Genomic DNA, 12,190 nt, shown 5'->3' with positions numbered 1-12,190 from the left:
GAATATACCATTCCAGTCATATGTAGACAGCCATCAGCTTCTGTTACTTGTGCATTAAACTCCTCTAATGTCTCTCTCTGTGGCTTTTGAGGTTTTGGTTTCAGTCATTACATTAATTTCTAAATCACACTGTCCCTCAGGACCATCCACCCATTCCGGGCACTTCCCATTTATCTAACTTACATTCGGATCTTTATGCCTATGTTTTGTGTCTGCCATTCTTCTGATTATTGGCTGTATTTTCATCATTGATGTGTACTATTGGCATGACTGCCACTGTGATTTGGTTACCGTAGTATCAGTTTAATTAAGTTGCATTTGAATTAGCAACAATTATTTCTATGTAATAAATGTTCTAAACCGTGTCATTGTTTCTCAGTGATTAGTCTTCATTAACATTCATGTCAGTTGCTAATGCTGTTCATATTATTAAGTGAATTACTTTCTGTTGGTCTCTGTAGAAGTACTGATGTTGTTGGTAAAACTGTATGAATGTACTGAATTCCCCCTAACTGCTTCTTTCACTTCTGTGTTTTCAGGAGGCCATACCCAGCCTCGTCACCCTTAAAGTGGACCCAGATGGATTCTTCCTCTACTGGTCTGGAGGGACCAGCATGGTCAGTTATGTTCTTTTTCATTTTTTTAAATTGTACCAGCCAATACTAGTTCTAAAATAGTATTAAGTAAGTCTTTTCTAATGAAAGTTTATCAAAGTACTGTGTGTTTATTGTGTTTTGTTTTTAAACAGAATTTTGCAGAAATTATCATAAAATATGGCAAAATACTTTTGCCAGGTTGCTTATAACTAATGAGGACACAAGGTACCCAGAGATGCTACAAGTTAGGGCTGCACGATATATCATTTCGGCATCGATATCGCGATGTGCGCATCCACGATAGTCACATTGCAGGATGTGCGATGTTTAGTATACTGATCGTTATATTTATACTGATCGTTTTCTTTGCTCACACACAGACACGGTGTCTACACCGGACGCGACATCTGTCGTATCGTGCCGCCCTGCGCCGCAACAGCTAGAGGCATACACTGGACGCGACAAAGCGACCTTTGCAAATCATCTGAACTGTGTGTCAGTACGTCATAAATAGAACGTGGCATCAGTTTACTTTCGGGGATTTGTCGTGTCGCGCCGCATCCAGTGTAGACAGCATCACTGATTATAATAGAGTGGGGGACCTATGACGTCAGAACCCGGAAGAGTAATTCGCCGCGGGTTCCTTCGAGATTTTCCTATGGGGTTTTATAATGGGGTTTTTCAATTTATGAGTAAAATAAAGCCTATGGTAAACATAACTTGAAGATACTTTTACATTTTGTTCTACAACGTAAATTAAACGCATCCATACCCAAAACAAAAATTTTGAAGCAGTTACAGTGGGTACGGAAAGTATTCAGACCCCCTTAAATATTGTACACAAAGTCCGAGCCTGTGTTGGAGGTGTCTGTTGTGACAACAACACACCTGGGGCCTGTTTCATAAAACAAGTTTACCAAATAAGTCAGGGTTATTTCAGTTAGTCTGACTTATTTTGAACCAAATCAGCTGACAATAAGTCAGACTAACTGAAATAAACCTGGCTTATTTGGTAAACTTGTTTTATGAAACAGGCCCCAGTTTACATTGTAGAACAAAACATAAACGTATCTCAAGTTATGTTTACCACAGGCTTTATTTTACTCATAAATTGAAAAATCCTATTATAAAACCCCATAGGAAAATCTCGAAGGAACCTGCGGCGAATTACTCTTCCAGGTTCTGACGTCATAGTTCCCCCACTCTATGGGTTCATAGTATTTTGTCACGTCGCATCACGCCACTCGTGTCCGGTGTATACAGTGAGAACCACGCAGATGCACGTGAACTCCATTCACTTCAGCATCTAATGAATATACACATACGCGCGAAATTGTCAAACTGCATGTCTCTGCAAGTATCCTTGTAAACAGTTGCTTATGGCTTAGGTGAAGGTAAACAATTGAGAAAGAAAATGGATGTGTGAGAAAATTTTTTAGCTTTAACAGATTTAGTGAAGATATCACAATGTTTTATGACTACACATATCCCACCATCTTTAATGGTAACTTAATTTACCTGTCCTGCCAATTCTGCCCTATCTATTATCAGTCCTGTCTGCGTCATCTCTTTGTTTCTGTATGTCTCCCCCTCTCTCTCCTCCTGCCATGTATTCACTTCAGCATCTAATGAATATACACATACGCGCGAAATTGTCAAAATGCATGTCTCTGCAAGTATCCTTGTAAACAGTTGCTTATGGCTTAGGTGAAGGTAAACAATTGAGAAAGAAAATGGATGTGTGAGAAAATTTTTTAGCTTTAACACAGATTTAGTGAAGATATCACAATGTTTTATGACTACACATATCCCGCCATCTTTAATGGTAACTTAATTTACCTGTCCTGCCAATTCTGCCCTATCTATTATCAGTCCTGTCTGCGTCATCTCTTTGTTTCTGTATGTCTCCCCCTCTCTCTCCTCCTGCCATGTGGGCTACTGGCTTATCATGTGAGTGCTGATGAATCAAATTAAATTTTAGCCAGTGAAATTCAATCAAGGCATCCTCCCATCCTCTCTCTTTAGTTATTAGATATGTTGTTTTCCCTCTTTTCTCTTGTTCTCGTACTGATCAGTGTGACATGTGTGGTATGGGAACGCAGCTCAAGCTGGTTCCAGTAAATTCAGAGAAGGGACTTTCTGCAGTCTGAGGAGACACAGCACAGTGTGTGTGAAACTCACATTAACTCAGCAGCAGATTCATGTCAGTTGCCAAAACGGATTGTTTATTTTGCTAGCTGAGTATTTTATTTGGAGATTCCTTCATGTGCCGAAGGTGCTAATGCGTTTACTTCCTAAACATCGGAGCAAGAAGCTGAGAGTGTTTTTTTCTGCTGCATATTTGAATCGATATGGATGTTGCATTGGTGTTGCGCTGAATGTGTTGCGATATGGTATTAGGACACTAGGCCAATCTTCGCCGGAGGAAAGGCAGTAACCTTGTTTGGCGTAGGGAATATTGGCTCTGGGGAGCCTGTCCTCTCCAGTTAATAGTAAAGAGGCCACCTCATCTCATCTCTTCAGTAACACAATATTTAATGTCGCTATTATTATATTTAATGATGCCATTATCAAACACACTCCATTTCTTTTCCTTCTAAGTACTGAAAGGTTGTTAAAAGTCAGCTTCACTTCCATGAATCCAGTTTGTCATTCTCAGTTCCCTTTTTCTCTTTCTCTCTTTTTTTTGGCAAGTTGGATGAAGTTGTAGAGCGCGCGCACGTTCTCACAGGCTCACAAGCACATGCGCAGTCAAGCTTGATTTTGCCAGGAACAAAAAAGAAATGAAACTTGTTTTTGCAGAGGCACATTCACACAACGTTGTGGTAGAACAGGTTTTGTGAGCAGGAAAACACACCCTTGCACTGTATTCCTGAGGGTTGTTTTCTGTTGTTGTGTTGTTTGTGTGTGGCCGAGCCACAATGTCCATGTGCTGCCCACTGAATTGACAGGGCAGGTTTGCATGTGTGTCCATCACAATGCTCTGTTATTCTGTGTACCATGTTTGTGGGCGTTTCGGCATGTGTTCCCTATTTTCAAGGCAAATCTAGTACCTGGTTAGTGGATACTAGATTCCACATATAGCCTTGAGCTCTACAGGCAGTGACATGAATAGCAGGATTCAGTTGTCTTATAGAACTTTTCACCATTGTCATGTCCAATTCATTACCTGGGTTTCTTGCTTTCCTTGTATCTCCCTGGCACATGCACAGGCTCGTCACATTAAGTTGCATAGGTAAGAAAATGACAGACACCAAATGAATAAAGTCACTTTACTTTCACTCACAAGCAAGGTCATGCCACAGGAAGAGAAAGAGGAAAAAAAAAACTGTGCGTGTGTGTAAAAGTGCATTACTGTTCTTCCTTATAAACCAAACACATTGTTGTGTGTGGTGTTTGTGTATGTAAATTTATGTGTTCGGTAAAAAAAAGGAAATATGTTGCATAATCTATACTAACCTGCAGGAATCGGTGCAAACAATTGTAAAATTTTACTAGAGAAATTTTACTATTGTAAAGGGCAATGTTAGAATTAACATTTGCATTAACATTTACATTTATTCATTTAGCAGACACTTTTATCCAAAGCGGTTTACAAATGAGACTCCTCAATATTTATGTAGTAATATATTATTATCTATGTTATCTATTAAATATTATATATAATATAATATATTTAATGTACTATATATTAAATTATTATAGTTTGTAAAATATATTAAACGTAATAACAATCCATATTCAGAAATGTACATTTAAAGTAAAAAATGAACACTGTGGTTGCCAGACATTTTCAGAAAAATACAATGACAGTGTTTCAGGTATTACGAGATTGCATACTGGTGCTTTTCTATTTTACAATCTAGAACTGTATTTCTTCAAGTGATACAATGTAAATATACCAAGCTGCTTGAATTACCAAAATCTGCTTCCTACCTTAAAATGCACTTATAACCACTATGATAATAAAGGTGCCACAATAGAAGTAGATACAGAATCAAATAAAATGTGATGTCATGCAGGGACTTCTTGCAATGTTCTTTTACTTTTTGTCACCATAAAGTATACACAAATTCATCAAGTTTTGGAAATTTCAGTACTTTTGCATGCCCAAAGTAGTTGCCCGGAGGCATTGCATATATGGCCACAGAGTGAACAGACTTCCCTTGAATTAGATTTTGACTCATGTGTAGTCTGACACTTTAATGATTCGTTAATGACATGAACTTTCAACATATTACTGACTAGTTATCTTGTGCTTTAGATGAGCAGACAAATGATCATAGGTTAATTTCTCTCAATGAACTGATTTGCGGGCAAACAAAAAGCTGGTAATTACACAAATACAACTTTATAGATATGATAATTAAATATATACAAATATATTAATACACAGAGAACACTGAGATATTTTACTGAAATCTGAGAGATTTCTGTCCCTCCATCAAAAGTCTGTTACATCAAAATATTGGTTGTTTCAAAAATATAAAGAGACTATACAAGTATACAAAGAGATTTTTTTAACAATGAACCAATTTAATTTAGGAATTTATTCACATAACTGAGAAAAAAGGACAAAGTTGGATTTTCCTAATGTGCTCTGTAGGTTGTTCAGTATCAGTGTCCTGTATTTGTGCTATTGTCGTTACTTTCATTCATTATTGATATAGTCTGGAGTAGATTGAAAGTCTGTTATGTTAAGAGTTGCTTTGTCAATAAGTATGTATGTGTGCACTTTTAAAAGTTCAATTTCAATCAGACTAAAGAAATAACTGTCGTTTCAAATTGTCAGACTAACAGACCTGGATAATGCGAAGTAGCTTGTCTTTGTCAATGTGTCAGTCAGACTACAGTTGGCCTTGATATTGTGAACATGCTCCGAAATACAGAAGTGACCAGCACCTTCAAATATTCAGGATTCTGTCATGTATACTTGAATAGACATATGCAAACTGTAGCTCAACTATGCAAAAACACACTGCACCTTGATTATAACGGCATGTGTAAACAAAATGAGTGTCAGTGTAAGTATCCTGGCAGTAAGACAACAGAAATCGGTCTGTGCTTCTATCAAGTGTAGCTATTTAAAAAAAATCAATATTGAATTGACAAAATGTCTTATATAGTTTTCATTGGGTGCTTAAATAAATAGTTTTTGACTGTCTGACTAGCTGAAGTTTTAACCATCCATTTTATGGGTTTAAGAGCAGAACGTCTAGCAAAATTAGAAAACTGACTGAATTAGGGACAATGTGAGGTGATTGTATCATATAAACATGGTTAGCTTTAGCTAAGCAATGACATGTTGAACTAATGTTTTTCCAATAGAAGGAAGCTTTACATAATGCGTGTAAACCACTGCCATTATGAAGAATCAATAATAGATTAGCATTAGCATCAGAAGGCTCCATCAGACATGCATCTGGTCAGTTTTAGTGAATTTGTGGTTCTCTAAAGGATGTGGGATTGTGTACATTGGTATTGCTGTCCTTAATGGCAGATTGTGATTGGAGGGTAACAGCACTATTGCTTTCACTATTCTTCAATTAGCAGAATTTGTTTGTGATAAAGCAGGATGAGGAGCCCATCTGTGCTGAAGCTAATGGCTAATGATGGGATTGAGGCTGCATTAGCCTCTCTTCTCTGGTTCACTTTAGCCCACAGGCTCATTCTGACTGGTCTTGCTCTCGCTATGTGTCTGTTTCCACTCCTCATACATCTTTCTCTTCTCCCCTTGCTCTCTGCTTTTCATTTTTGTTCTTCATTCTCTGTCAGGGACAGCTGGTTGTCATCAGTGAGGAACAGAAAGGCGTCATTGCATCCGTTAATTGTAAACGCAGACATGACACTTCCTCTCTCCTCTCTATATCACTCTCTGTAGTATCTCCCTTCCTCTCGTTCTTCTCAATTCTCTTGGTTTCTTTTTCTCCCCCTCTCACTTTCTGCAAGCGTGGGAAAGCATACAGGAAATCGTTCAGACTGTTAGGGTAGTTTTGGAGCATAACTTGCCCTGTGCCCTCCACCAATAGCATGCCCTCCAAAAATAAAAAAATATCTCACTCATGTTCTCTCTCCCTCTCTTACTCATTCATGCTCTCTTCCTCTTTCTTGCTCTCGCTTTCGCCTTCGGTGGTGAACAAATGGCCTAGAGTGACGATAGATTTATGTACAGTGGGATCTAGTGTTGTCACGATACCAAAATTTCAGTATTCGATACCAATACCAGTGAAAATCCACGGTTCTCGGTACCAATTTCGGTACCAAAGCAAAACACATATTCCCTCAGCGACCAGCACGGATCAGCTCTAGGCATGACGAAGCGGATATCGTCCTCTTTTGGAAGACCAAACAAAGTAGTTTCGCTTTCACAATGAAGCACACAGTGTCTCCACGGCATGGCGGCAGCGGCAACAATACTACAGTGAGAATAAAAGTTACGCCTTCTTTCTTTGCGTGAACATTTGGGCGGCGTTATGCAAATCTTCCCACATCGTGACGTAGACGTGGGGGCGTGTTAGAACGAGCCGTTTTAGGTAGGTGTGGCTGACTCTTAACTTTTATAAAGACTATCTCTTTGGATTTGAGACTTTAGTCTTTGCAACTTTACAAATCTTCTTTATGCACCAAGAGCTTGTAACACTCCAAAGAGAAAGGAAAAATTGAAATCGCATCATATGACCCCTTTAAAGTGTTTTGTTAGTTTGGTGTGTTTCCTCGTTTTGATGTCGCCACGTCTCAGTGCTTTTATGAAGAGAGCGCATCAAGAACCGGGTTGACCGGGTACTCGGTACCACCGGTACTTAAAAAAACCTGGTACTGTAACATTTTCATTTTTTTAGTACCGACTTGGTACCGAAGTACCGGGTCTTTTGACAACACTAGTTGGGATCCAATGGTCCACATTAAAAATGTTGGATTCAATATCTGGAAATCAGTGAAAAAGGAAATCTTGAAATTAAAAATAGGTATTTAAGATTTTTTTTAAACATTTAATTAAAAACATTAACATTGAATTAGTGTTTACCATTCAACATAAAATGTACTCCTTGTATTCTAATTGCTGTTACTATAGTTTGTAATGTAAAATATTAAAGGTGGTCAGTATGTTTTTTTTTTTTATTTTAAGGACGCATTAAAAGTGACAGTAAGACAATTTTAATTTTACAAAAGTTTTCTGCTTCAAATAAATGTTCTTTTGGACTTTTTCTTCATGAAGGTATCCTGAAACACAAAATCTATCATCGTTTCCACAAAAATATTAAGCTGCACTGTTTTGCACACTGATGATAATAATAAATGTTTCTTGAGCATCAAATCAGCTTATTAGAATGATTTTTGAAGAATCATGTGAGACTGAAGACCTATGAAATGGCTGCTGAAAATTGAGTTTTGCCATCACAGGATTAAAGTACATTTTAAAATATATTAAAATGGAAAAGTTATTTTAAGTTGAAGTTAAAAAAATGTAATATTATTAGAAAATTTCCAAATACAAATTTTTTTTTTACCATGCTCTAAACATACTTTTTCACATTGTGTGCAAAAGTGTGTAAAACCTCTCTAAACCCAGATAAACAGAGTCGTCTAACCAGTGTATCCAGACTGGAAGAACAGTCAACCACCTTAACTCTCTCTCTCTCTCTCTCTCTCTCTCTCTCTATCTTTTCTTTCTTTTTTTCTTTTCATGAGTTGAGACAATGAACATCAAATAGTCTGACAGAAAGAAATTGGCATCCTTTTAAAAGGTTGTGGTTTCTAACTGCCTCGAGGCACAACATTAAAACATACCCTGTAGACTGAGTAAAGATAAGAGCATATTTTCAAAATACCTCAGGAAAAACAAAGCCCATTAATGAAACCAAACCACATAACCGCACAGAAAAAGTGTGTAGGAGAGATAATGGAGGAGAGATATCAGTCAGAGCAAGCTCCTCGGAGCTGTCTGGCCATGTCAGGCCTGATCTAACTCTAATCTCTGTGTTCCGTTATGTATTAATCTAGTGGCTCTCAGTCTGTTGGCTAGTTCATTGTTGATGTTCTGTTCATAGTTCATTCATAAGGAAGAGTGACATTGGTCACTGCTGCTAGTTATTTTTGATTATTCAAATACTGACGGGCAAAACATGATTTTTACTTCATATTTTTAACACTGCATTTGTAACTTAAGTAAAGTAATTTTATTGACATAAGTAACTGTAATCAAATTACATACATTTAAAATGTAACGCGTTACTTTACTGCGTTACCAGGAAAAGTAATTAGATTACAGTAACGCGTTACACCCAACTCTGCTTGTGACTCTTTTTTTTTTGGCCATATCGCCCGGTCCTACCGACAGATATTTATGCACATTCAGCAAAGACGATTTTGGATTATAACCAGAGTGAGACATCCTTGTTCTTACCAGACAAACTGTACCCTTCAGCCAATCTGAACCAGCAAAAGAGTCACAAGATTTTACACCCTGAAGTAATTTCCAGCCCGGTCTCACGGCAATTCGTACATACTTTACGCGGTGGCTAATTCGTACGAATTCGTGATCTAACTCTAATCTCTGTGTTCCGTTATGTATTAATCTAGTGGCTCTCAGTCTGTTGGCTAGTTCATTGTTGATGTTCTGTTCATAGTTCATTCATAAGGAAGAGTGACATTGGTCACTGCTGCTAGTTATTTTTGATTATTCAAATACTGACGGGCAAAACATGATTTTTACTTCATATTTTTAACACTGCATTTGTAACTTAAGTAAAGTAATTTTATTGACATAAGTAACTGTAATCAAATTACATACATTTAAAATGTAACGCGTTACTTTACTGCGTTACCAGGAAAAGTAATTAGATTACAGTAACGCGTTACACCCAACTCTGCTTGTGACTCTTTTTTTTTTGGCCATATCGCCCGGTCCTACCGACAGATATTTATGCACATTCAGCAAAGACGATTTTGGATTATAACCAGAGTGAGACATCCTTGTTCTTACCAGACAAACTGTACCCTTCAGCCAATCTGAACCAGCAAAAGAGTCACAAGATTTTACACCCTGAAGTAATTTCCAGCCCGGTCTCACGGCAATTCGTACATACTTTACGCGGTGGCTAATTCGTACGAATTCGTATGACCTCACTCGTACAAATTCATACGATTTTTGTTAAATCGTACGTATTTTACAAGTTGCACAATTCGTATGAATTTGTACGAATGACCAACACCTAACCCCGGCCCTAAACCTACCCATCACTGGGGTCTAGACAAATCGTACAAAATCGTACGTGTGAGGTCGTACGAATTAGCCACCTCGTAAAATACATACAAATTGGTCGTAAGATAGCATTGGTAATTTCACACGCTCAAAAGCCTTGTATGACTGCACTGCAGTTCATTGGAGCCAGTTCCTCTCAAGTGCGCACAGTTTTCCTAAATGAGTAATTCACTAACACTAATAAAAGTGCAAAATCATTTATACTTTATATTAATGTAATGTATAAATGTCCAAATACTATTTGCCAAAACATTGAACAGTATATCTATTAATTTAACATTTATACATTCAACTGTAGCTTAAGTTTTCTCATGAGATTGCATGGGCATTTAGGTAAGCACTCAACTGTTTGAGATAATTTCATATGAATTTGTACGATGTGATTCATATGGAAGCGTCCGATTTTTAGAAGGAAGTAAGCATAGCCTCACCCCTAAACCTAACTGTCAGTGGCGCGTAAACAGATTGTATAAAAACGGAGAAATGAGATTACAAATGTATACAAATACTCCAAAACATATTGTTTTGCAAATACTGTTTAAAGTAAAATGAAACGAATCCACACATTTACACATGCAGACAGGAAATGTGTTTTCTGAGTTGATTATATAATAGTTTCCTTTTCATCCATATCCTTATCCTTCTTTCTTCCTCCACCAGTGGGCTTTTATTCATGACATCTAATTTTCCTGTTATAGATGGCTCTGGACTCATACCTAAAATGCAAGCCTGTACAAAACATCATTAATACTCAGCGGTCAGGTGTTTCTGTCATTGTTCTCTCTGTTTTATATATAAAACACTTACTGTACTGCTCAACTGAAAGAGGATTTTCATCCTTTTGTCAAGTCAAGTCAAGTCACCTTTATTTATATAGCGCTTTTAACAATACAGATTGTGTCAAAGCAACTGAACAGCATTAATTAGGAAAATAGTGTCAATAATGCAAAATGACAATAGTAAACACAAATTTTTCAGTTAAAGACAGTTCATCATTGAATTCAGTGATGTCAACATCCAGCTCAGTTTAAATAGTATCTTTGCAATCAAGTCAACGGTATCGCTGGAAATGAAGTGTCCCCTTGTGGCAAAGGAATGACAAGAATCACAAACTCTTGACCCAGACCAATTTCATTATCTGCACCGAAGAAAGAAAAAGAGGAAAGAAACAGAAAGACAAGAGACCGAGAAAGGGGGTGGAAGGGTAGAGCTGTGCGACAGACAGGCGACAGGTTAACAAAGCTGTCCTGTGTTGATGTGGTGCAGTAAGGGTGAATGATAGAGGCAGGGTTACTGGAATGGAGAAATACATGATCTCTCCTTTCCTCAGATGTGTGACCTTTTGTGTTACTGTATTGTATTTGTCTGTTTCACCTTTCTGTGTGTCTTTCCATGCAAAAGCACCCAATGCTCTACTGATTCCTGTAGTTTGACTTTTGACTATCGGTAGGACGCCTGGTCCATTTTGCAGCTCATTCTGGCCAAGAACTGCCCACATAGACAGGAAGAGATTGTTGTACCAGCATTAATGTATATAGTAGTGATTTTTTGCTGAAACTGAAATTAATTCGTTTAGCTGAAATCCAAAACCCAAAATAATTAGGGATGCACCGAAATGAAAATTCTTGGCTGAAGCCAAACAAAATTAAACACAGTTTAATGTGTTTTACCTTTTTTTTTCACCATTGCATACATTAAATAGCCAAAATGTGCTTTTTACTGTTTTGTCTTGCTTTTCAAAGAAAAGATCAATTACAAAACAACAATTTAAAAATATTTACTTAACACTGAACATTTTTAACATTCTAGCAGACATTATATCAACAAAGCACAATTTAACTTAAAATGAATAAGTTAGTAAAATAATATTTTTGGCCATTTTTGAGACCCACCTTCTTGAATCAGGCATGCATTTTTTTACTGTACAAATAAATGCAGCATTGCTGAGCAGAAGAGACTTCTTTTAAAAGGTTAGACAATGTTATAGATCCCAATTTGAACACTATGTGTGGATGTTATAATAAATGTATTAATAGAGCTAATGTAATTATTATTATTATCATTATTATTGTCTTTTTTATTTTATTTTACAGAGCAACAGTAAAATTACAATACTAACATTTATGAATGTTGATGGAGTTCTTGCTTTTTTCTCAGCTTTTATTTTGGCGGAAACCCGCAGGAAGACCTCATTGCTTCTTTTTGTTGACAGCAGCAGATTTATAAACGGTTCTCATTATGAATGTAGGAAGATGTTTGTCGCACGTATTGTCACATGCCTTGTAAAATTCATAAAAATGTGACTGAGCAACTGACGAGTAACACTGTTTCA

General features: G+C 37.1%; 1 protein-coding gene across 1 annotated transcript in view; it reads left to right on the top strand.

The window, feature by feature from the left end:
- The first annotated feature begins 469 nt into the window (after positions 1-469).
- LOC107661090 (1-phosphatidylinositol 4,5-bisphosphate phosphodiesterase beta-3-like) overlaps positions 470-12,190 on the top strand; it is a 41,671-nt gene continuing 29,950 nt past the window's right edge. The window contains exons 1-2 of the mRNA XM_016450541.1: positions 470-478; positions 540-617. Coding sequence (XP_016306027.1) covers positions 470-478; positions 540-617 — 87 coding nt within the window. The remainder of the gene's footprint in view (positions 479-539; positions 618-12,190) is intronic.

This window comes from Sinocyclocheilus anshuiensis, unplaced genomic scaffold, assembly GCF_001515605.1.
Source record: "Sinocyclocheilus anshuiensis isolate Anshui unplaced genomic scaffold, SAMN03320099.WGS_v1.1 scaffold2015, whole genome shotgun sequence".
Classification (NCBI taxonomy): domain Eukaryota; kingdom Metazoa; phylum Chordata; class Actinopteri; order Cypriniformes; family Cyprinidae; genus Sinocyclocheilus; species Sinocyclocheilus anshuiensis.
The sequence above is the reverse complement of the archived record's forward strand: the minus strand, read 5'-3'. Positions and strand labels throughout refer to the sequence as shown.